Source organism: Camarhynchus parvulus, chromosome 18, assembly GCF_901933205.1.
Source record: "Camarhynchus parvulus chromosome 18, STF_HiC, whole genome shotgun sequence".
NCBI classification, from domain to species: Eukaryota; Metazoa; Chordata; class Aves; order Passeriformes; family Thraupidae; genus Camarhynchus; species Camarhynchus parvulus.
Window position 1 is genome coordinate 310,351 of NC_044588.1, and position 27,380 is coordinate 337,730.

Below are 27,380 nucleotides of genomic sequence, written 5' to 3' on the forward strand. Positions count from 1 at the left end.
TGCTCAATGGCAAATCTGCACAGGATCCAATGTGGTTTTAGGACTTGGCTTAAATGCTTTCAAAACAGACTAAGCAGAAAAACTTATGACTAGCACATTCTAACCCAGGCATATTGTGATACACTCCTAACTGCATTCTTACACAGCTCTCTATGGAAGAAGTGAGAGCTCAAAGAGAGACAGTGACTTTGCTTTGAAGTAGGTGAAAAGTATTTACCCAGCTAAAGCTGTGACAGACAAACTCTGGCAACTCCTCCTGGAGTGTTTTACAATTATATTGCCCCTAATTAATAATCTCTGCATTTGTGGCTGCTCCCCCAAGCAGTTACAGAGCTGGATTCATGTCAGTCATATTAACTGAGATGCCAGTTCTGAAATGCAGTGACTGGCTGCTGGACAAACACTCCTTTCTAATATCTTTGGGGGTGCTCACTTCCAGCCATGGGTCAGGACAAACAGCTGTGGGAAGAAAACATCCTGGCAAGATGGCTGTAGCTGTTTGCTTCAGTGCACATCAGCAACTGCAGCAACAGCTCCTCAGTCTGCCTCGCAGCTCTCATCTCTCAGGTGCTAATTAGCATCTCACATGAGATCTGATACGGGACTGCCACCAACATGGATAAACTTAATGTGCACCAGCAGATCCTTTGTGATGTGTTAGTCTGAGAGCACAGCCACAAATGCAGCCTTGAAATACTTTAAATATGGTTTTCAAAGGCTCCCAAATCTAGGAGAAAAAATTAGTAGTTTGTACTGTAAAGTCTCATGGGATTTTTCTCTTCTGCTGAGGCTAACGTTGCAGAGTTGAATTTGAAAGAAAGGTGCTCCCAAATTCCTCTTGCTTTCTTCAAGGTTGCTTCAGTAAGCTGTTCATTACTGACTTTCTGGACCAGTTCTTGAGAATGTGTGCTGGGTTAGTCAGATATTCAACATACTGGTAATTCAGGTTTCCCTCAGAAAGGAGGTATTCTTCCACACCATCTAAAAGGTCTTCCTTCCCAGAAGTTTCTGAGTCATCACTGTTTCCTCATTCACATTTCAAGGATGTACCTAAGCCTAAATGTCTCACAGCATTAAGACTAGAACACCACAAGCATAACTGATCACAGGTTTCTTTATATTCTTGTTGGGAAGGATGAAAGTTTGACAAGAAAGTCTCACAGATATGTATGCTTGGCAGAAAGATTTTTGAATGTAGAATCTGAAGAAGGAATAGAAATGAAAGCAGGTTTTGATATAGAAGAAAAGAATTGCTGATCCAGTTTTACTGGATAACTAAGAAGGCAAAGGGTATGTTAGTTAGAAGGGGTTTTTATGCCTTTGAGCAAAGGATAAATCCACCTCAAACAAGATGTTTTTACCAAGAAGAAAGATACCACAGGCAAACAAGACTGCCGATGTTGCAAGTAGAAAAAAGGTCTCAGAATTTCCCACTGCAAGAAAACTGAAAAACAACTTCTAGCCTAAACTGTAACATACTAACTTTTAGTGATTGGAGAATAGTAATATGAATATGGTAATTATAGTAGTTATGACAGGCTACAGGTAAAAGTCAAGGTATAGAATGGTTCTTCTGTATTAAGATGCTGAGCAAAGAAAAGTGTATAATGCATTGTAACCAAAATTAAAGGGTCTTCAGGCTTGTTTGCTGCTAGAGCTGACAGCTGTAGGCACAGGCTCTGTCACCCATGACCCTGGACTGCTGTGACATCTTGGATGTAATAAGCCGTCTGGAGTCCCGCATCCCTCATTACAGCCCTTACATATTCTGACAATTATACTATTTTTCTCAGTATCTTTAAGTTTAGGCCTGTTTAGCAAATATTTTTTTCATTCATTTTCTGCTGGGCATCTACCTGAGTTATGCAACTCAGGAAGGCTGAAATATCTTGAAATCAGGTGATTATATTCTCCAGGTTTCTTCCCCTACTATCACTATGAGGAACTAAACATGCACAAAACACTGGAGTGTCTGACAGCCCAAACCAATCTCAAGTACATCTGAAAAACTATTTTATGCTGCATTAATATGTAATTAAGCTCCAGGTCTGTAGATTTTCACAACCATTTCAGTGCCAGAAATGTGTGGGCTGAAATACTTAATCTCATTTGCACTAGAATTCTTAACAAGGCAATCAGCATCTTGGGAATTTCAGATGACTGTCAGGTTGTAAGAGTTCTCTCAACAGTGAAAGAACCTGATGATAGGTCAAATCTACAGATCCTCAGGAATAGCTCACATGTCGCCCTGTTCTTCTAAGTTCTTCTAAACCTTCCAACGTTTTCATTTTTGTAATGGAGTTTCTCATGCGCTTTTCATGTAAATAATGATTGTTTCGCATTCTTTTCTAGAAGAGGAGAAAATTGATGGACTGTTAATTTAACCAGTGTGGTTAAAGAAGTAGCAATTTCATCCTCCAATCCATGGTCACTTTTAAAATTCTATAAATATCAGAGGTCAGAAATAAACAGCCCTTTTTTTACCTTAGACATCTCAATGTGTGTGTGTCGTTCATTTCATGTCATATTGCAACACCCACACAAGAGCCAAGCAATATTTTCTATTATGCGAAAATAAGGATCACGTAGCAGTTTTCTCGATGCATTCATGATAAAACTTGAAGCACTACTTTACCTTATAAGATATAGCTAATACACATCAATTAATGCATGGTAATCTCAGTCACACTGAAAAGATGCTGCACAGAATCCTTTTAGCTGACCCTTGATTATTTATCATTTACTAAATCTTGATGAAGCCTAGTTATTTAATTTTTTTGATTCATAGTTTGTTCACTAAACAAAAATCAGTGACAATTGCATGTATTGGGTTCTTGTCCTAATCTACTCTAAAATCTAATCTAAAATTGTAGAAATGCTATTACCTAGAAATGCTGCAACAGATAAATTATTTCAGTTAACAGTAATACTTTTCAGTTCCTTTCCCTTTTCCACATACAGAACACATACATTCACAAAGCAGCATCATGTTGGTTTTACTGAGAGAAACCAGGAATGTCATCAAAGTGATTTCTTCCCTGAAAAACAGCCACAGTCTTTGGATGATGGATTAACAGAAACCTTTCTGCACTTCACAATAATGTGATGCTGAGTCTAAAAATTTTTGCAATGAAAACAAATCAACCCAAAGTATCTTCTCCAAACCCAACTATATTAATTCCAGTGAAAAAAATTTTTAAGTAAATCTGAAATTTTAAAATTCCACTTACCAGGAACAAAGCTTCCCTGGACCACCTCCTTATAAGCCCACCAGCCTTCATGGATTTTCGGTGAATTTTGTTGAGCTAGAAAGAAATAATCAAAGAAACTATAAAATTAGGGCAAAACATAGGACTTAATTAGCTAAATTTTAGGAACTTGAAACAGGGTACTATTCTCTACAGTAGAGTCACTCAAATTCCTAGGTGATCTTTATTCAATCTATAGAATCCTGCTATGCATATGTATCTTGGAGAACTTTGTCCCTGTTCATCACACAGTAAAATATACTCTGCTTTGGAAGAATTGATCACAAAACTTAACAATTCAGGTAGAAAATGAGGATTTATAGCACTACCAGTGGCTTCTGTGCCACTTATAAAGTCAATATGGGATAAAAATGCCAAGAAAGAGTGCTTAGTAGTCAATACCTGAGTCCAAGCTGTCTGACTGAAAAGCAGTTTCAGCCCTTCCTTTCCTGAGTTTCCCAATGATGTTTCACTTTGCATGTGAAGAAGTGGCAGAGTGAACCACAGCCAATAATATCCGTGTCTGTCACTGATTCACGTCATCCCATGAGCTTTGAGTTCCAAAACCAGGCCAGAAAGGCACAGCCCACAGCTGCCCCAACACTGGCTCAAGTTCCAGTGCTGAGACAGGAATTTGGTTTTTTCCATCTTCTCTGTCTGTGTTTGTGGTTTCTCACAAACAGAATGGGACTGCTGGGATACATTCCTTGAGATTTTATTGCAGCATCAGCCTTATTACATGGTTGAGACAACAGAAAGATGACAATAGCTCACACCTTGCCAGCAGCAGCCAAAGACTTATTTGTTGCAGAGCATTTAAAAAAACTTTCTAGCCAACAGCATACTGCTAAAGATTACAGACAGTTGTTCTAGGCAATCACTAAAAGTACACATACACCTGCCTCACACAATGCTTGCTTGTATGCTCTCTAATAACAATACACAATACTTCATTATTAAGCTTAAAACACTCAACTATCTTGCTAAGTATATTTTTCTACAGTCTAAGGTCTATCTTAGCCAAGCCTAAAACTCAAGCTATTGTTTCATGTCCTTGCTTACTGTACTATTGTAACTTTTTCTACTTTCAGACTTTGCAGCTGCAGCTAGTTCCAAGTTTTCTGTTCTTTCTTTTTCTAAGGCCTGCTTTTACAGCTTTCTGGAAATCTTTTTACCTTTACTATTTCCCACATTTTCCCCTCTTGGTACAACCACAAATAAACTCTCTTAGCTTTGTTTATTATTAACTACCTTGCACTACAAAGCTCTACTACAATACATATCTCTTTTTGTTTGTTTCAGGCACCTCTCTTACTTGCTTTAAGCATTACTATTTTACACCACAGCAATTTTAATGCTATAAAAGATCTGCTCTATTCAAAGGATGTAAGCCAAATCTGATAGTAGTTACTACTTATAGTTCTAATAAGTCTCGTCCATTCCAAGGTCTTAATTCAAAGCCTTCATATATGTCTATACTTGTATCTACTATCTCTGTAAGATCTTGAGAACTTTCTGTGATTTTATTTCCTAGATCTCTCTTTTGTACAATAAAAACTTCTTTGATATTTTTGTCCATCATTTGTCGTACACACCAAAGTATATTGGTACTACTAGTACCACCACTAAAACTACTAACATATACAAACCTATTTTATGAAGTTCCCTTAACTAAGGTGTAAAGCTCCATCCTTTGAACAAATCATCTAACCATGATTCACCATCTTCTTTCATTTGAGCTGTTAGATCTTTCAGTTTTTGTATGCTTTTGTGGATGGATTCAGAATGGTCAGACATATTCATACAACACAATCCTTCAATTCCTCACAACCATGTCCTTGTGCCAGTAAAAGAAAACCAATTGCTGCTCTGTTTTGAAGGGTAGCATGTCTAACACTGATGTCTGTCAGCATATCACTGATTGCAATGGATGTGGCATTGGTTTGTTTACTCAGCCAACATCTAACTCGATCTAACTGTTTCAATGCCATGGCAGAAGCAAGTTGGGGTAGAAGTAAACCTGCTGAAACTCTTTTCACAGTTTTCCAGGGCCTAAAATCACTGTTACAATTTTCTTTGTATTGATGGACAAATCTTTTTCCTCTATGTTTTTTCTTAATGACTGTCTTAGCACTAGCTGCTAGTACAGTAAGTTGTCCAATACTACATGGACCACCTTCAAGGCATGATGGAATATCTTTTCAAGCCCTATCTCCACAAATGAACGAATATCCTTTTGGTAACTGTCGTGGACATTGGTCAACCCCAGAAAGTCCACTCCAACTATCTGAGTAACTACACCAAAAACCTGAGTTTCTGTAAGCAGGGTAATTAGGAGTGACGCATTTTGGGAGAGAAATCCATTGTTAACGAACCAAGAATCTCCAATTCTTGGGGATCAGAAGGTGCTTTATGAAGTTCTTTGGTCCAAATGTCCCAATCAGCTACAGGATTGCTCCCTTTGGCAACCTCACCTGATTTAATATTAAAAGTTGCTTTTTGGTCAAGAATCATAATATATAGATATCGGCCAATCTTTTACTGGCACATCAAATAGACAGGTTGAAAAAGGCTTTTCTGAGTTCGAAGTGGACAGGCATATGGTGTCCGAACCTGCTGCCTTGGCTAAGGTCATCTAAACATTTGGTTTTGGTTGTTCCACAAGCAAATCTGCACTGCAAGAAGCTAGCAAAGCTAGCCAGCACCAGCTTAACACTCAATTTTGCTCTATACCTTTTGTGAGCCATTTTTTGGCAGATTTTCTCATGTATTTCAACTGACAAATTCTGTAGCATCCACGCCTGTTCCCCCTCTTCAGCCACCCAGGTAACTTGCCAAAAACTTGCTTGTGACTGGTGTCTCTGACATGCAGCTCTTTCAGTGCGAGAGCATCTGGGAGCACAATGGAGGAACACAAGAAAAGATTTCTCTGATCAATACTCTGAAGGTTGTAGCAACAAAAAGCCCAAGCTTTGTATGAGGTTTGCCCCTGATAAGACTTGTTGCCTAAATAATTTCTCCAAAGTCCTGAAAAGCCAAGAGCAGAAAGGTCTTGATTGCTCATGTTTGCTGCTCTTTGTCATCACTTCTCTTTGTCTTTAAATTGGAATTCGACAAAATTTTGTGGTCAAAATGTAAAGTCACTATTAATTGGAAGTATTTTCAAAGGGCACACAGACACACAGCAAGACAAACGTTCAGCTGATCTCCACAAGAGCAAAGAGCTGATATACCAATATGTTCTGCCTTCACCTGTGGTTTGCTTGGTACGTTCCTACTTAGAGCAACTCTCCCTGAGCTACAGAAAGCTCAGTCACCTTGTGCACCATTTGACTTAGATTTTGGGGCTGTCTTCTTTTTAAGACACTTTCAATCTCTTTCACTAGGGCCAACTTTTTTTTAACATACATTTGCAGTTACAGAAGATACTGGTTTTAACAGCTTTTTGCTGCAGTTTCAATTCTAAATCACATATTATTTAGAAAAAACACAACTACCCTGGGAAAAGTTCCAGCAGTGTAATAAAAATTGTTGCTGTCATTAAAAATTATGAAGAGGATGTGAAATTCAGGCTAAAAGGGATACAAGATAAAGACCATTAAATACTGTTCTATCAAGTTACAAAACAGTAATTATGATTTAACTGACTGCATATTGCAGAAACAAAAGTAAAACTTAAGTCAATTAAATGTACTTTAATAAAATGTACTGACAGAAGGGCCAATACGCTGCCTTACCAAAATCCAGCCATGCCAGTGGGATGGGGTACATGTGGACGCAGATTTCTCCTTGCAGAAGAGATGCTGTTCCACTAACTGAGTAATGATGGGTTACACTGAAAGGACTGTTCCACTGTGCATCCTTCACAGTCTGCAGATGAAATTTTCCTCATATTTTAGTTTTTATAACATTGCCTGGAGAACTCCAACTGTGCATGGCTTAGTTGTGCTAGACCGCACTGTACAAACCTTTGCAAAATGGCAAATCCCAACCCACAATCAAAATATATGAGCAGAAAATTGTTACTTGTCACTATTGGACACGAAAGAATGCAAGCACACCACTGTTCTTCAGGTGAAGGAAGGAAGAGGAGGTTTATTTCTCTGACTCTAACCTCTATAGTTTTCCAAAAGTGACAGCGGATTGGAGGGTGATAGGGACACCTCTCCAATGACACTGGTCAAACCAACAGTCCATCAGCTTTCTCTTCTTCCATAAAAGAAGACAAAACAATCAGTTATTTACAGAAAGTGCCTGAAAAAGTTCACTACAAGAACGTCTATATCAGAAGGCCTAGAAAATCTTAAAAAACCAGGGTGACAGTTACTATCCAGTCTGAACTGCAATTTTTTTTTATCTCAACACTTGCTTTCATGTCCTCAGCAGGAGAAGTTCTTAAAGATTTCAAAATGGCAGTAGGAGAGGATACTAAGGAGTCCCAACAAAGTAGAGAGAGGCATAATTCTTCTACTTAAAATTTCCCAGGAAATTACTCTGCATTAAAGTGCACCTCGTAGTCATACACACAGCTCAAATAATTTCAGCCAGGAAGAGGCATATGCATTTTAGAAGTAGCTGAAAAAATCATATATGTAGAGAGAGAGAGGTAAAAGCAAGCTAAGAATTCGAGTAGGATAGGTATTTTCAAATGCAGCTGCCTAATATCAGCATTCAACAAAATGTATACAATTGAAAAATATATTGCTTGTTCCCACTCTGGGGTAATCTGAATGATACATGCCAGGTCCAGAAGAGAAGTATAATCCATTATTTGGAGTTTATATTAAACCAAAATCGAAATATGCTGGCTCTGCAGTTCTGCTTCAGTGGGTTACCCCAATACTTACAATAGCTAATTCCAAAAGGAATAGCAGGAAAAAATATTTTGATGACATTTTTTCATATCTGCTTCATTAGTACGGAACAGGCTGCATGAAATGAGCAAGAAACTAGATTATCAAAGCTCTGTACTAAATATTTGGATGCCAGTGCAGTTGCTTCAGCTATCAGAGAAGAGCATGACCTGGCATCACTCCACACTTTCCGCAGATATCAGATCCTTATGTCTTCAACTCACATGAAAATGAAACACAGGAAATACAATACTAAACTGTTGTGCCCTAGCTATATCTAAGGTAGAGCAAGAGCAATGCTAGCAGCACTGCTGATGTGCAGAGAACTGAGTCCGCTGAGGAAACCAAGAGGCAAGGCAGGTGGGGTTGTGAGGGGGCAGTTAGGGTGACAATCTCCAGTGCTGTGCTCTTTCCTGAACTCTGAAACCCCAACATTTTATAGCAGTCCAGGCAAAACATCCTGCAAAGTAATGCAGAGAGTGGCTGAACACAGATTTCCACTCTGCAGTGCATGTGAAATCCAGCTTGGTGCCAAAGATTTACTTGCATGGACCCCACAGGGACTCTACTTAAAAAGGGAAAAGATTTATAAAGCTCTTATTTCTCTGAATGCAGAAGGAAGAAGCCTGGTAAGGCCAGGGAGAAAAGTCTGTCTTCCAGAAACTTCTCCAAAACCATCACTCTAATCTGTCTTATGCAAGTGGGCAAGAGGACTTACCAAAGGGGGAAAAAGCTGTTCCCTGTTTTTGACACATAATCAGACCCTACCTGGATTAGCAATGGTACAAGGGAATATAAAAATAGAATGAACAGCCATATGGACAATCCTTGCTGGGAATCCTATCTGGGACACTCACACCTGATGCACATGTAACACAGGATCTCTGCAATTGGTGTATTAATACCCATCTGACAGAATGGCTCTGTGCCTGAGTAAACAGGTTCAACCTTATGGCTCAAGGATTGCTGCCAAGGAAATGGATTCTTCCTATGTGCCATCTCGTGACACATGAAAATAGCAAAATTCTCTCAGCATCCTTTGGATTTTAGTTAAACTACTGTACCTCTTCCTGCAATTCTTCCACCCAAGGACCATATAAAGAGACACGTGGTCTCTCTGTGTGGCCTCTGACACTGCTGTGGTCCTACCAGAACACTGCAGCTCCTCCATGGCAGCAGCTCCTTGTTGGCAGGGGGAGATAAAAGGTCTAGAAAGCAATCCTGTATTCCTGAAGAGGATTAAATATCTTAAAAAACCAAAACCCCCACATTGTGATACCTCCAAGGCTCCTGCTTTTACCACTAAAACCCAGAGTATGGCTTTTGCTTCCTAGAAACACTGTTGGTTTTGCAAGACATGAAAATAAACAAGAGCCTCTGAACAGACACTGAAGGTTACCTGCACAAGGAACTCTGCAACCATTTTTAGCAGCAGCACTGCATTCTGCCATTAGCAGGAACAGTCCAAAATGACAAAGTTGTCCAAGTGCTTGAGGATCCTGAATGACCTCCATTTGTGCAGTGTTCCCTCCTCTAGCACTGAAATCTCTGGTACCTGAGATTAGCAGATTTGCTGATACAACACCATTATATCAGATCTCTTTCAATAAAGCTGCTGCAGAGGAAACAGAATATTTATTTGAAGCTCATATGACATGTGTTGCTTTCATTCTGTCAGATTACTGTAGGTATGTCTCATTGTAGAGCATACAATTACAGGCTAAATTCTGCAAGTTGTTGTGCATTCTTGCTTCCTAGTGGTTTCCATGCACAAGGAAACAGCATCGTATAGGATGCACAGTAAATGCAAACAGCAAAGGTGCCAATGACCCATAAAGTCAGCAGTTAACTCTCTCGAGCTTAGAGGCTAAAGTGAGTAGCCTCAAGCTTCAAAAAAGAAAAGCTCTTACAAGGTGAGTAAATGTATTTTTTAAAATGATCAGGTAGCATTGTATTGGATACCAGGTATCACGATGCAGATGCTGGAATACCTGCACAGCATTTGCAGTGCTAAGAAGTCTTTATCTTGCTGGAATGCTGATGTTGACATTATATAAAAAGCTGCAGCAAATACAGAACGCTCCTCAGTAAATATGCTTATTTGCAAGATATAAAAAAGCCATTCTACAATTACTTATTTACGTTCTATACTTTCATGAAGCATAGAAAGGTTTTTATCTGATGGCACCATTTATGTCATTCACATATGAGCCTGAGCCAAGAGTAGAACCCTGCCAGATCAGAATTCTCCATTCACTTTACTGCCATTTCACACAGATGAAAAATGCTAGGCTGGGGAGAATCAGGCTTGCAGCAGTTAGGAAAAGATCTTTCTTCACCTGGATTTTATCGATCTGAGCTCTTCTGATTGCTCTATCAATTATTCTGCAGGTTTATCTCACCTTACATCATAGACGACTTGCTTATAACCTGACAGTATTGGCCTGGCAGTAAGTATATGACAACATTTTTATCATTGTTACCCCTCTGCATAGTTATGAGTTTATTAAAAATAAAACCAGCTGCAACTATGAACCATTAGTTTCATAATAATCTTAGTGTAACATTAAGTCATTGCTAGTGCTTTGATAGGAAACTCACAGAAAAATGGCAGAGGGTCTACTACAAGAAAAAGAAATCCCCAAATCTGTGATTACAATGGTGAACACTGCAAGTGGAAGATATATTTACATGGTGTTAGATGCCAGCGTGATCTTCACTTAGAAACCTTATCCTGGTTCCCTCCCAGACAGCACAAGCCTATTGCTTTGGCTATTTAATGCTACTCGATTTTCCATCAGAGTTCCACAGTTCATTATGAGCAGCTTCCTCAGACTCAAGGTGTCTTACTCGGTCACTGATGAGTAATCCAAGACGGCTGTGCCTAATGGCAGAGATTAAAATTAGAGGAATTTCCCTGTAGTGTTTCAGAAGATAATGAGTCCTAACAGAAATGTAGTCCTGTAGATAACAGGAAGGACAGAGCAGTTTAAAACAAAATAAAAATAAAAGCTGTAAGAAAAATTTTGATTGCTTTTGCTGAACTCCATTTCCACAATCTTATGCAACACCTGCTTTGTAATTATTTTAAGTAGTTCTGATTACTGAATTTTACATGGATATTTTGTGGACTGTTAAATCCAAGGGTAGGTTACCTAAAATTTGGAGGGAAGATAGACTTACTCAATCTAAAATATAACTTTCAACACCTTCAGTCATACAAGTACCAGTTTTTGGCTCACACCAACAGACGCCTCTTAAAGCAAATAGGATACACATGTACAAAGTGGACCTGGCAGTAGGGGAACTAAGCAGATGCAATAAGCTAAAGATTTGACCCTCTATAATTGATATTTAGTTTGTATAAAACAAGTCTGTACATAATTGCAGCTGTATTTAAGATGTTTTTATGCAGCCTTTTTATATTAAAAGATCCTAACAACAGACATTTCAGGCACTAAATAAAGCATCATTTATAGATTAGTAGCTACAGGACAAGAAAGGTTGGCCTGCTTACGAATCTCACAGCCTATACTGTGGGCATCAGCATACGCTGAGAGAGGAGAAACAAAACAAAGGATTATAAAGGCACCAATAAATAAAATGCTTTCATCAGCTAGGCCATTTTTTTTCTTTTTTTCCCTTTTTTCTGGATAACATTTTGCTCAGAAAGCATGCAAATGCTCTTTCATTAAGTTAATACTTTCTAATTCCATAAATCCTTCTTCCTCCATCCCCACGTGTAAAAGCTCTCACTGCTGCTGTGAATTCCAAGCAATATTCAACACAAGAAAGGCGGACCTGATTTTATTACATCTGAGGGCAAAAGTAAGGCACTACCATTGGAACTCTGCTCTGGCACAGAGACTTGATTATTCTGTCTATTTCCTGTTTATTACGATTTTGTTTTCTGATAAGATTCCAATTATAAACCTTGGCCAAAAGGTTAGATTTCACACAGGCAGGCTCATATGGATGCAGGGAGCAGTGACAATGTGGTGTTAAACTGTAACAAAGCAAACTATTGCCCCTACTGGTCCCCTATAGCTGGCTTTTGAGGAGGGTAGAAATAAAATTATTTAACAACTTCTTCTGACCTCTGAATATTATCAAATGTGTTGAAATAAGCTTATCTGTAAGCAGGAATGATTCCCAATAATGTTCATGAAGAACACCCAACTGGACATGTTGCGGCGTGGCTGCTTTGCTATTGTGTTTACAGAATTTAATGTTTAAGTTATACTTTAATGTTGTTTCTATATTCCATTGGTATGCTCTAGTTTTCCCCCATATTTTGTCAAGAATGGTTCTGTCTTAGGTTCCCTCCCCACCCTCCTCCTATGAGGTTAGCTGCCAATCCCCCGGTTACCCTGGTTACTCCCGCCTTTTTGTTACCAGTTTCCTGTCATTCCTTAAATCCCACCTCAGTTTCCATAGTTACCCCCGACCCTCTCCTATGTTGCCATACCAACCTCCCTGCCCGTCACCCTCTTCCCACACCCATACCCCAGAATCTTCCATCCCAAACCGAGGGTGATTGGGCAATCCCTTAAGTCCCCACCCAAGCTCTACTTCAATTGGTTGTTATGTTCTGTCATTTATGTTGTATGGTTCTGTTATTGGTGGGGGGCGGGTTTATTCCGCCCTCTGGCCCCTCTTTATAAGTTGTAACAGTCGCCGCCCTCGTGCGCCGATCCCTGCAGCTTCCCGCCATACCTGTACCCTTCCACCCCCAATAAACCCCCCGCTGCTGAGACCTGCCTTGTCTCCTTGCTATCTTTCCTGCAACTCGTTTCCTCGGAGCCAAAGCATTGCGGATTTTTTCAGACACAGCCGGGAAGGGCTCAGTGTAGGCAGCTGTAAACGCGGCTTGCGCCGGACAGCTACGCAGCAGTCAGAATAAGCTGCTGGCGTGCTGTGGCACTAGCTGGGCAATTCGTTTGGCACGCCGACATGGACATTAAACTCTTCACCACTAACTGAATTTGGAGAATATCAAACACGCCTAAAAATCTGCTTTCTTTTTAATGTGACTAAAACACATGTTCAGGAGTTAGACCACATAATGTAAAAGACAGTGTTTGCCCTCCCCAAGAATTTTCTGGAGTACTAAGAAAGCATTACAGAATGTTACTTGCTTCAATTCTTAAAATTATACATGTTTTGTGTTTTCTTCTTTGGCAAAATTTCACTTCTGGAACAACGGAGAGACAGGGAACTTCTGTATTGCTGTCTGAGGAAGTTGAGCAGCCCTGAGTGAATGAATACCAAAGGTTTTACCTAGAAATTACTGCCAACTAGGGATGCGAGTCTGTGCTTCCTCAGATTCTATTCATATCTAAGGGGTTCATATTACTTTTGCAGGAGGTACTGCTCTCTTCCTTGTCTGGCACAAGAGTCAAAGCTTCTCCAGAGCTGAAGTACTGTTAGAAATGTTGGTGAAAAAAATACAGCTGTATAGCAGCAACTGGAACATAATACTGATTGCAAGGAGTGGGGAATTCAGCACCTTTCACCTCAGTCACTGATGGCACACTCAGGGCTTCAGGGGACCCAAACCACATTAATACATTTTGGCGGTCTTGGTGTTTCCCCAAATCACTGCTGGGAGCATCAGCACACCCAGCAGCCTATTCTATGTTGTGTTAATTCCTCTCCTTTGAGCTGTTTAATTATGTCTAGATATAAAGTCTGAAAACCTCTATAAAATAATGCAATAACAAGCAGCAAGGTATCTTATGATACCAACTTCGCAGCAGCTCATATGTTCCATAACACTGCACACCTCCACTCCCACCAATTATCAATTTCAGCATGGTTTGGGGACACTCAGGAACTTCAAAGAAATGGCCTAAATATCCTTGAGGCTTTAAAGTTCAATGCATTATTAATGCTAAATTAATAGGGTTTTCTCTAAAAGGAAACCATTAAGTTCCTTCCTGAGCAGCACATACAAGTATCGATATCTCATTGGGTTTCTGCCCGCAGCTGCTCTCTGCACTCTCTAAACACCAAGTTACTCATCAGGAGTAGCACAAACAATTGGGGATTGTCCTGTTAGCTACCACAAGCACAGTTTTTTTGTTGTTTTCCCAAATCTCTCACTTCAGGAAAGAGAAATTGCTTCTTCATCAGTCTTCCCATGGAAGGGCTGTGTCCAGAATATAAGTATTCATTACTGCTTAGGCAGACTCAAGGGGTAAAAAATCAAGGTCTTCCAATTAACCTCCAAAATAATGGTATGGCATCAGTATCAGGTGCTCAATCCTAGAAAATACACATAGCCTTGAATCCCATGGAATTCTGCAGCATGTGGAAACTTGCAGTCCACAACGCGATATGGAAACATTTCAAAGACATTAATATTACACAGAGAATTCAAAATGCTTAAGCAATACTATTATGACCATTTCCCATGGTTTTGACAAGGGACATAACTGAAAGGGGGAAGGAGTGCCTTCAATGTCCCTTGAGAACTCAGCAGAACTAGGAGTGGCAGTTCGTGGGTCTGGTACAAACTTTACTCAACTTGAGTCAACACAAACTGATGCTAATGCCTGAGACAGGTAGAGTCCTTTTCTCCTGTCTGACACCCAAACAAAAGCAATGTGACAAACAACACCATCCTTCAAAAGCAAAGGGGAGGCAAAATTATTTTGATTATACTGACCTGGATTCAGAGTCCCAGATTTTCAGTCATCCTGGGGCTGACAGGGCACTAATCCAGATCATCTCACAGCTCACTGGACAACCTAAATCCTCAGCACTTAAACTTGATGTCCTGGAGTTTTCTGAGATCACCAAGTCAAAAAAAAAATGTTTTCCTGGCCATATGAGAGGGACCAATATGATTTTTATTTATGCCTCAACATATGCTACCCACGAGGTGAAGAATTCCTGTTAAGGGCTGTACATGTGCGGTTAGCCCTGTCCCTGGGGAAGGTTCTCCTGGCAGTCAGGCCAGGGAGAGGAGACTTCCACGATGAGGCTGTGAGTGACCCTCCCACTGGCCAGTGGGGCAAAAATTGCCCAGATGCCCAGGAAAAAAGGGCTTTGGGAGGAGACTTGGCAAATAAAACCAGTTAACTGCGACACAAGCAGGGAGCCAGTTTCTTTGTGTTCCTTTGAGGGAGTGGGGGCTCGCCTGGATGGTTAGCTTGGCTTTCCTCCCACCCTCCCCTTTTTCTCTCTGCGGTCCTGCTTCTTCCCTGGCTGTCTTCCCTGTCCACATATGTCCTGCCCTGTTTTGGCGCTTCCACAACGCAGATCCTTGCTGCAGATGCCCTGTGCTCTGCTACTTCTGCAATGGAGCGGACACTGCCTGCACCCAGCTGTGGCTGCTGCTTCCCGCATTGCCCACAGCATGCACAGCCCCAGTGCCAGCCAGGGCTGGTACACCACTGTTCCCTGACAGAGCAGCCACGGCCCCAGTGCCAGCCAGGGCCTGGTGCTCCGCTGTTCCCTGACAGAGCAGCCACGGCCCCAGTGCCAGCCAGGGCCTGGTGCTCTGCTGTTCCCTGACAGAGCAGCCACAGCCCCAGTGCCAGCCACAGGCTGGTGCTCCGCTGTTCCCTGACAGAGCAGCCACAGCCCCAGTGCCAGCCACAGGCTGGTGCTCCGCTGTTCCCTGACAGAGCAGCCACGGCCCCAGTGCCAGCAGGGCCTGGTGCTCTGCTGTTCCCCTCACTGAGCAGCCACGGCCCCAGTGCCAGCCACAGGCTGGTGCTCTGCTGTTCCCTGACAGAGCAGCCACAGCCCCAGTGCCAGCCAGGGCCTGGTGCTTCGCTGTTCCCTGACAGAGCAGCCACAGCCCCAGTGCCAGCCACGGCCTGGTGCTCCGCTGTTCCCCTGACAGAGCAGCCATAGCCCCAGTGCCAGCCAGGGCCTGGTGCTCCGCTGTTCCCCTCACTCAGCAGTCGCTGCCTGCACCCGGCTGTGGCTGCTGCCCCCCGACCCTGGGGCCTGCAGCTGCTCCAGGAGTGCGCCTGTGGCCAGGGCAGCCTGTTCTCCGCCGGTGGAAGGGACATGCAGCCTGCTGCTGTTTGGAAATCACACCCAGCCCGCCACGGGAGCCACGCAGACTCACCGCAGCTTCCAGCACGCACGCTCCTGTCTGCTGAGCTGTTGCTGACAGAGCGCCAGCGTTCTTGCAGTAACGCTGTCCCTGTCCTCTTGTTTCTCTCTCCGTCTCGCTTTTTCCATCTCTGCTCTCTTTTCTGGTCCACTTTGGTAGGAAAACATACCCTTTTTATCAATTAACAGTTCTTAGATATAATATTGCCGTGTTTGTGCTTTATTTTCGTCCCAGAAATCTATCAAAAAGATAGACTCCATGGTTCCCCTTTTACAGTGAGACAGGACACTATATAATAACATCTTTTCCAGCATCAAGAAGGAATCTAGTGTTAAGACAATAAGCCAAGCTATGGATCCACTGAGGCAGTGGCATTATGACAGAAAATTGAAACAGTATGGCTTTATTGCAATTGCTCCTCACCATCACCACTGCAGTTTATACATGGCAAGTGTAGCAGAATTTTGGAATAGCAATGAACTTAAGAAACTCCTTTTAAACTGCCCCAAAAGGTTAACATCATCAGGTCTGTTTCTGTGTGCTACCAAACAATGACATGTCATAGGTTATAAAAGAAGTCCAAGGTCCACATTAACAATATAGGGATTTTTTATGTTTTCTTCACTCACATTCCTGGAAAAACTGTGAAAAATAAGTGTTTATTGCTGGAGGCAAGAAAAAAGATTAATGAAGGATATTTGCTTCTGAGATGGTTGGGGCAAGTTAGAGCAATGAGTCTTAAGAGTCCTCGAAAAGCCAGTAGATAATCTAGCCCTGCATCATCCAAAGCTATGCTACGTTGTGAAGTGCCGTTATGCTTCCCGACCGCACCATTAATGAACCCAAAATCATTTAATAAAATGAAGAGCAAGCCCAGAATCCAATTTGTATTAAACTGGCCCAAGACAAACTTGAACACTGTGTGTCACCAGCATTAACTTACTTTGCTTAATTTAAATTTACAACACAACATGAAGGTAAGAAAGTAGAGAAGAAAATTAAGTAACCTTATCAACACCTCAATCCACTCACCAACCTGTAGCCCAAATGAAGAGTAACCTTGATGGATAAAATGGAGCATACTTTTTACTTCTATGTGTTTACCCTATACAAAAAATAATGTTAGGATTAGAAGTTATCCAAACCCAGAAGAAAGGGAAGATAAGCTTTTTTTAGACTTCTAGAACAAGAGATGGGAAATCATTATGGAAAAACTGAACCTTGCAGTGGAGGAACTCAGGAGCAGGAGGAAAAGACCTTCTAGTCAGAACAGCTGCCAGAATAAGGCAAGGCAGATAAGAAAACAACATGTTTTGTTTATCCCAGTTGCCAGCCATGTTGTGTGTCAACATTCCAATTCATTAATTACTACTTATACAGTGATGGTATCCATACCAATTGCCTAAACACACAGCTTCTATAGTCCCATACTTGGGACTATTTTCAAAAGACACTCCTAAGAATTGTACCAGTTTGGAAGCACTGTTTATCCTGCTTGTCAGGTAAAGATGTGAAAGAACTTTTTTAAAATACTTTTTTTTTTTACTTTGTCATGTTCCCAACCTTGACAAGAGAAAAATCACTCTCCATACCTCCCCGCCAATAATTTCTGGTTCCCTGCAGTTCTGTGGACTATTGCCCAGAGAGTATTTCTACCATCCATCTAGTTTATCCACTAATCTTGGAAGAAATAATTTCCTTCCCACTCACTAGGCTGATTCCTCAGGCAGCAGTGTTACTCTGGCACTTGGTGCAACTATTTTGTTATCCTATCCCAACTAACAATATTCCTGACTAGAAATAGTGCATCTTGCGTTCCTTCTGAGCCCAACTTTTTGGCTTCCTGGTCCTTGCAAGGGTGTCCCCTATCCATCCTTCCCAAACACTTAAGTCATGAGTCAAAAGCAGTAATTTGGATTTGCTTCTTTTCTCTCTCCATCTTAGTTCTGAAGTTAAGATGGAAGATGTTTCATGCTGGCTGTGATGAACCTGCCTTCTTAATTTTTCTGGGCTGGAATTTTAATTGCTTTCTAAATTACTGATGCAGAAATCCCACAAAGAAAAAAAAGCCTGCCTTCATTTAAGTACCTGTTGCTCATAGCTTTGCCTACCAGTCTTTCGGCATATGAGACTTTGGATACAGATAAAAAAATTCAGAAGCCACCAAATGTAGGAATTTTAAAAATATATCTATTTCAAAAGAACTGTAAGGAGAATTATGCTACTGTAGAGATTTCATCAGGGGTTTCCAAGCTTTCCCTCTTTTCATCTGGGTGGTCTTTTTTCTTTAAAGCCAAAATCCACTAAAGTTTCAGGCAATCATTTATTCTTCCAGTAGCAAGAGGAAAGAATTTTTTTCTTGTGAGGGAAAAACCAAGGAACTGGAAATACAAGTCACAGATTTTAAATGTATGTGTTTCCTTTCTTTCGAGCCTGGGGTATCTAAAGCAGACATGACTAGTAGTTTTCAGTGTTCTTTGAAGACCAGAGAGCTTTACACCTCTTGTTCAAGTTTCTGATGCCTGCCCATCAATAATACTCCCTTGGCTACCTCATTTAATTTATAAAAATACTAAATAGTTTTCCATCTATTAACAGAAATAGATTTTAACCTTAAAAACCACAACCACAATGCAACAGCACAAAACAATATACTTCAACAGCATTAACTCCTAAAGGGCCAGTACACCAGCTTTCAAAATACCAGAATAGAAGGAAATGTCCTTGAATTGAGGCCAATTCAGAGTGGCTTTATTTCTTTCAGTTAAGATTCTTACTGTACTCACTTCTGATCAGAGAATGCTTCAATGAACAAAGCAGGATAATAACCCTGGCAAATTCATTGCTGTGCAGCTGCCTGCACAACACACTACAAACCCTGGAGACACAGCCAGCCCATACCTGATTATCCATTAAAAAATGCCTGCTGAGTCTCCCTCATATACTGAGCACTGTGGATGAGAACACAAAACAATGAGATATGTGTACCTACAGATCTGATTCCTAACACAGTGTCTCTTGGACTCACCTCCTTCCCCATTTTTCAGCCTTTCCCACTCAAGCCTTGGATTTACAGACAAAGAAAAGTTTTGAGGTACAAATGAAAAAGCCAAAGAAAGGGTGGAAAGGCACACAAAAGTCAGTAACGATGCTGACAGGAGAAGTCTGACTCCAGTTACTTCCAGTCTGTTGATCTTCGAACTAGAATATACTGAATTTTATGCATAGTATCTCAGCCAGCCTCAGAAATCTTCAAGCCCACTTGAAATAACTTCCTGAATGCTACGCAAACTACTCAGGAGATTAGCAGTTTCTAAATAAATATCTGGAATACTGAAATTAATCTATAATAAACAAAATATTGCTTGTGTCAACACAAAATAAGGAAGTTTGACATTAGCCTCAGAGATATTACAATTGTCAGGAGGCATTGAACTAATTCATCTTGGTTCTGCCCTTGGCATAAATTCCTGCTGAGCTATTCATGAAACTCTACAGTGACCACCAGGGAAACCTAGTGAGGGCTGATGAATCCTGCAGACAAGCAAAGTCCACCATCTCTGGCTGGGTGACCATACAATTATGCAACAAACAGTACTATTGATTCTGTAAATTAGATTTTCAGACCTGTTAGGCAGAGTCTTAGGGTCAAAACTGAATGACAGAACTGGCAAGGATCTCACACTAAGGTCATTTACCCAGTTTTCAACTTCATCCCAGGCCAGTTTCACTGCAACTGGCATGAGACAAAGCTAGGTTTTCCCTCAGCTACACAGGAAACTCAGCACAGTACCAGAAGATGCCAACTAACTTTATGCTACTCAGTCATCCTCACCCTTCCACATGACTGGAGTTAATCCAGTCATGTACCTAAAAGGAATCATGTGTTTTCTTAAACCCTTATGGTACTGTGTCTGTGGCATCTGTTTGTTTATTCTCCAACACAACTTTGTGCAGCAATATGTTGATACGACTGCTTTTGTTTGTGGGGTTTTTTTGGGGGTTTTTTTGGGTTTTTTTTTTAGCCCCCCAGGAAGTTGTTGGGATCATATGGTAGAGCTAGTGTAAAATACAGGTCACTTGGAAGACCCCATTATTGCACTGGAGAACAAATAGTTTAACCAAGCGGCAGCTGCTTCAAACTATTCTGTCAGACTTTTGGCCAAATCCCTTCTGTGTGTGTCTCCAGCTCCCAAAGTTAGATCACGTTCTCTTTCCCTGGCTCTCCAATTCATCTGTTTTTATGGTCTTCTTATTGGCACAGCATAAGGAACTTGAGTCTGTAACTCTCCTCTCAGTAATGCCAGCAACCATCCAAGAGTTTTCTTGTCCAAGTGATGATTAATCAGATTTAACAAGACTGACGTAGCACTCTGCCAAACACGACACTTTGATAAATGTTGCTCTCACAGCAGTTTACACCCGGGGCATTCCAAAGCACTCAAACTGATAGGAATTCTCCTGATGATTTCAAATATGCAGCAAGCACCAGTAGAGAACAAACACAAGTTTTTTTGTGACCCATCTGCATCAGAACCTTTCTTTCTGAGGAGGAATTTAACTGTGATTTTCTCAGTTAAAGAAATTCAGATCTTCTTCAACCCTCAGCTGGGTTGAAGAAGATCTGAAGAATGTGGCACTGGATTTGTGCTGCTGCTGCCCAGCTCTGCTGGTTGGATGCAGGTCTATGCCAGGAGCACACACACAGTGGTGATGATATTTACTCTAGCTCATTATTTTCTGCCCTCAGAAAGCAAGCCTGAGTGAGTGGGAGATGTCAGGACAGTGCAAAGAACAAACTCAGATAGTAATGAAGTAGTGTCTGTTTACTCCCAAAGAACCAGGAGACTATCCCAAAATAATAAACTTTGAGTTCAGGCTTTCTTAAAAGATGCTTTTCTTCAGTGGCAATCTAGTAATGCTCAATATTTATCCTAGCAGTTGTAAGGCAATATTTAGTCTAACAGTCTTTGTAGGGATAACAGTAGACTGGATTTGAGTGGAAAGGAGATCTACACTCTTCCCTCTCCCCTATCTCAGAAACAGCTCACAGTAAAAGAACAATTTTTCTCCTTTGGGTGGTATTTTATTCAATTGCTCAACTTTTTGGTATATTTGGCATAATTAAAATGACACTTTGGCCTGACTGGCATTTAGCAAACTCTACCTTTACCACATAAGCATGTCAATATATTATTTCCTTTAATTCCTTAAGTAGCTATTTTACATCAAAGAGTAAAAGAAAAAAAAATAGTAAGGTTTTGTGGGCCATCAAGCTACATTACTGAGTATTAAAACAAACCCCCAAAGATTAGACATTCTATTTTGGAAATTAAATTGATAATCAAAAGTTGTCACTAACCACTTTTCATCACACATTTTTAAAGAATTTTCAATACACAATCATACACATGTCACAGATCAGAGGCTAAACACACATTAAAATGTTAGGCATTCCCCATCCTGTTGTTACTAAACACAGTGGGAATCCACAGATAACTGCTGGAATTAGAATAAATGTCAAGGTGTTCTGGAAGGTCAGCAAATTTTAACTGTCTCAAAAAGCACAATAATTTTAAAATCCTGCCACTGCCAATGTCAAGTGCCATTCTTTCTGCTCTCCACTGAAAAACTTTTCAGTCACTTCAGCTGTAAAAAAAATGACAAGAAATGCTAAAGACAGACTAACTAAGAAAAAGAAATTAACCCTAGACTCCAAAAGCCTGCTTAAACAATAGCACCATTTTCTGTCCATTTGCATTTGGCAACCATTCTTGAATTTAGTGTGGCATCATCTGCACTGGTGCTGTGTTGAAATGTGGTTGACAGTAATAAATGACATGAGGGACATAAAATGGCCTATTTCCTTTGGTTAATTATCAACCTAAACAGGCATTTTGTATCATTCGTAATACATTCATCATCATCCTTCTCCCTAGCACTGTTTCTCAATGAAGTCAGAGTCTTGTGGGGACACCCAGAAGGGCTCAATCAATTCACATGAAGTCAGTCAACAGAAACTGGTACAGTACTAGCAGGGTTAGTGTCACTACTCCAAACACAATTTCAACCATAAATCAGCATAAATGAGGTCAGAATCCACTTAAAATTTCAACAGAGACATCTGTATTGAGTTTAAGTAGTGTAATAAAAACTGGCATAATTTACCCTATTTTGAGTATCAGCTAGCTCCAAGCTGCCCTGCCTCGCATAAATCTGCATTAAGAATAATACAAGATTTGGACCTGTGAGCCTCTAGACCCTCAAGGCAGTTTTTTCATTACTTCATAGTTTGTCTAGGCAGTTATCTCTGTGAAATGCAGTGCAAAGCATGACCATTCTGATTTGGCAGTGAACTGTGAGTCAGCTGTCTCTGACCTACCAAGAGGTTTGTACACCCTGAGCAGCAGCATCTCTTTATTTCTATATAATGAGTAGTAGAAAATATTTTGAGATATTAGACTAAAAGGTATTGTAAAAGTAGAAAGTACTGCTTTAATAGCTTATACTTCTCCAGGCTTTGAAGTAAGAACCACAGTCATTCCTAATTGATGAGAACAGGACATGTTTTACTTACCTCCTACACATGCTGGTATCCTTTTATAAAAGGCTAATATAGAAATTTGTTAATACTTTTCCATGCATTAGTAGAGGTGGATGGTCTGTGATCCTTAGTACACAAATTAATCAGCACTTTAGGGGCTGGATGTAGCCCCTTAGTTACATAAGGTCCACAGTCACATTAACAGTATCCTACAGTAACATGACAAAAATGAGATTAATTTTAGTGTTTGCTCTTTCCTCTAAAAAAGGTATCAAAAAGACCTGTCTGGACTTCATGATGGAAAAGGTTCCCAACCTTTATTCTAAACCACAGTGAACAAGAAGACTGCTCTCCTTACAAGGCTGTGATATCTCCGCTGAGCAGACACAAAAGCTGTCTTGTTAAGGGTTTGATCTTCTTTCTCCTCTACTGCATCTGGTCAAATCCACAATGACTTCAACAGAATATGATCTGAACCCAGATCTGTACCCAACAATTAGGAAGAACCTTATGGTTCCTAGGTCAGATGATCTGTTAGAACTTCAGCTGAGGCTCGTAGCTGGAAGCAGAAAAGCTGGGTAAAAGGGGGGGACTGGCTTTGTTTTATGCTTTCCTTAAGATGGCTGTTTGGTATTTTCTCCTTCACTCTGTCACTCAAGACTGAGCTTAGAGAGAAAGGGCTGCTGCTGAGACCCTCAGTGCTGAAGAAAACCCTCAAAGGCTCATTAACCGAAGCCAACTGGCAGCGCCATGAAAGGCCACGTCAGCCAGACTTCCTGGCACATCAAGGTACAAGTATAATGGATTTTTACCACACGATTCAAACTCACAATATATTTGTTTCATTCCCTAAATGTTTCTGAAGAGGTGGTGTCCCTTTTATTCAAATGTGCAAATGAAAGCCGGAGTCAGAGAAAGATTCTCTACCTTTTAGTAGACAATTGATAGCCCCAATGAATATTTTTACAGGATTTAGACATGCAGGTCATTTGATACGTATAGAATACTTCTCCCATTGGCCTGTTTCAGCTGTAAATACTCAGCACTTCTCCAAATCAGGCAGGAAACAAGGAACACACAATTAGTGACCACCGTCAAAAAATGTGGTTAAAGTACGTTGCCATGCAACAAAAATTCTGCAAGAGACAGTGATAAAATTCTATTCTCTAGATAAATCTTAAATTCCTTTGTGACTATCTTTTCCTCTTCCTGCAATCCCTTGCTTTATTCACTGCATCCCACAACCTCTGCATTAAAACAATAATGTGCTCAATTACTGTCTTTTCCCACACAACCTTTGTAATTGGAATTTCTAAAGTGTTAAGATAATCTTAGTTGTGAAGATGTACAAATTCCTCACTTGCTTCTTCTCTCATTTTTAAAGAAAACTTGGAAGAAAACCCTTTACCAAATAGCCTGATTTAGTACCTACCAAAGTGATTACAAAATGAGTTCCTTCCAGTCTTTGTCCCTCACCTCACTACTTTCTCAAACTAATTTTCTCCCCTTTTTCTGCTTCCACCATTTTATAGCTTCTCATTTGGGCACAGTCTCCTCCACAGCAGGCGTCTGCTCATCTGCCCACCCCAGCACAACTGTCTTCACCCAGCCATTCCTAGTTATAGCAGATCCCAAAATCTAGCCTAAAGCCCTTCATTTGATAAGACGTAGGCTTTGGAACTTTATTTTGAGCTTACCAAGGAAATCTGTTTCCCTCAGATGCTGACTCCATTTTTATCACACTCATATATGCAAATCTATGCATGCGTGTGATGTGGTGCGCATCTGTGGGCATAATATTTGCAACCATAATAAATGTGAATCTGATTTATATGAAAGAACAACAGCAGATGAGATCAAGCAACCTGGGAAAAACCCAGATGAGACATGAGTGCTTCCTGTAAGAGTGGGTTACTGAAGAACTCTTGGGAGCAGGAGAGGGGATATGCCTGGGGAAGTGAGTCCCTATACTGGTAGTTACAGCAATCAAAGGACATTTGAGGAGCATGGACAGAACCAGGGGACACAGGTATTGAGCTGAGCACTGGCTTTTTCAGCTTTTTTTCTTCAAAGCTATTCCACCTCCAGTTGTCCCATGCCCTGGATTCAGGTGGAAACAAGTTTGGGAACTGCACCAGTAAGCAGCAAAAACGTTGGAAAAAAGAACACAGATATAGGCAGCAAAGAGAGATCCTTTATTTTATACCTTCCTGCCATAACAGGTAGAGGTTTAGGAATCTCCAGAGCCAGAGCTTCTGCTGCATTAACCTAGGAATAATAGAACAGTAATCCTTACTGCTCTCACCTCTAGGAAGAGGCAGTCTCTAGCTAGGACAACTCAGGTGTATATTTAGAAAGATCAGTGGAGCTATGCTGACTTACTGTGCAGAATATCATTTAGGCTGTAGTAGCATCCAAATGCTCCAATTAGGAGGAGAGTTCCATCCTGTCAGGCACCAGATGAATACCCACAGTCAAGCATGCCCTAGTCCAGAGAGACCGGCTAGGCTGCCTTCATATGCTTCTAATTGGGCTCTCCTTGAAATTCATCCTGATTCTGCAACATTTGCAGATTGCAGCTGTTTGTTTACTTCACTGGACTGGAACATAAGAATTACTTCAGTGCATCCCTTGTGGAATGCAGGCCTTGCCTGTAGACTAAAGGGTGGAACCCAGGGCCTAATAGTAAGTTATAAAACATACCTTTGTCCTCTAGTTCCAAATATTTGACAGGATCATCAATTTCTGTCTATCATAAATAAAACTGATCTCAGCCCTGTAGGCTCAACAAACAGGACATTCATGTTTCAGACATCTTGAACTGCCTATGGGAAGTTGATAGCTTCATCCAGATCTTTCAGGTGACATTTTGACCTTCCTCTCCTTTTGGGGAGGAAACCATGGAAAGAGAATAAAAAGAGATGACATACATCCATCTTCCTCATTTTTTGTTCTGCCTATGAAATGAATTGAAATCAGACCTTTCTGAAACAGCCTTTTCTAGTGCTTTATTCATTGGGATATTAACATGTCATTTTAAACTCCTTATCTAATTGTCTTCAACAATGCACAAATTCTGAGCACCTAAATATGATATGAGGTCCATAATGTCACTTATAACTAAACAACTCTATGAGAGGGATCATTAAGCTCATCATTGACATCTTTAAAAAAAAACAAACCTGTTTTGAGGCTGATAAAAGAACAAAAGCAAAGTCAAGGTCCCAAGTTCAAATATATTCTACCCTGTAGATAGCAAGCAGAAGATTCTCTTGGGGACAGCGGTAACTAAAACCAACTGTTGCCTTTCTTCAGCAACAGGGATGTTAGGTAAGGCACAAGCAAAGGAGGCCACATAAAACACTTGCCATATTTCAGCCTCACCAAAGCTGTACCTGGGAAGGCTTTCACTGGCAAGCATCTGATTCTGTCAGCTCTTTGTTACATAGCAGATTTTATTCTCAGCTGAAGACCTTCAAAATAACAAAACCATGCAAAGGAAAAGCAGATTGACTTTTTGGCAGGAAGTCAATGTGCAAATACTAATGAAATAATCTCAGTAAGCAGTCAGACTCTTCAAAGGTCAACAGCAACACAGTGAAGAACTTCAGCATTTAAGTTATTAACAATTCTGTCTTCAAATATTCTGGCAGCTTCTGTGCTCTAAGTAAAAGGTTTTAAAAGAATAATCAAGATTTGATGACTGAACAGTCAGGGTCTCTACACCTCTATCTCTCTGACTCTTCAGACAAAGAGATTGTCTTGTTCCTATGGGAGCTACCAATCCAATTCCTAACTATTTAGGACCAGAACCAAAAGCAATTAGAAAAGTGGACTGTCATCAATGCTCTTTCTCATTTGTTTCTGGCGAAGCACAATACGGAACACCCAATCTCAGTGCTATCTTCCATTACTTGCATTCTCCCTATTAATCTGTATCTCATTCTTTTATCTGTTTCTCCACTCTTCTACTTCAACCTCCACAACCAAATACTCTTAGTTTATCAGTAAGGAGGATCCCTCACTGATCTCCCCACGTCCTTCTTCTCTCTTAATACAGAATACAGGGTTGGGGTGCAAGCAATGGCAGACAATGGTGAGGAGAAAATTATGCTCAGGAATGAAAGTCAATCACCTCAAACTGCCTAAGTTTTGAAATACCTTAGGTGAAAGTCACTTGCTGCCCCAGAGTCCAATTTCGGTAGAGTGAAAGTTAGTGGTGACAACTTCAGTTGTCTGGTTTTACTGGGATCAGAAGCAGGACTCCTGGAAGAGCTAAGCACAGCTTAAGTATTCCAGTTACTCAGTGGAGCACCTTCAATTCTCATGTTTATTACTTCAAATTATGAAGCACTGATACATTTCCTATATTGTACCTTTAGGAAACAAGATCAGTCCTGCTGCGCTCCTGACAAAAACCCCATCACTGGCATTTCAATAATTAACAATTAATATCAATTAATTTTGTATTAATCCTGCTTAGGGACACAATTTCTATTAACTGCATATGAAGGAATGCTTTATTCCACTCTTCAGTATCCCACTCTTCATTTTATTGATGCTGGGAACTTAAAAAAATCTCTTATTTTCTTGTTGCTACTTTAGATGGCTCCTTCATATTGCAAATCTCCTTGAGTATATTGTGAATTGCCAGGAAAAAA

The 27,380-nt window shown here is 40.6% G+C and overlaps 1 protein-coding gene across 1 annotated transcript in view; it reads right to left on the bottom strand.

The window, feature by feature from the left end:
• Positions 1 to 27,380, bottom strand: part of CA10 (carbonic anhydrase 10) — a 212,632-nt gene that overhangs the window by 169,782 nt on the left and 15,470 nt on the right. Inside the window, 1 exon segment of the mRNA XM_030962298.1 lies at positions 3,231 to 3,305. Within this exon segment, the coding sequence (XP_030818158.1) occupies positions 3,231 to 3,305 (75 nt within the window).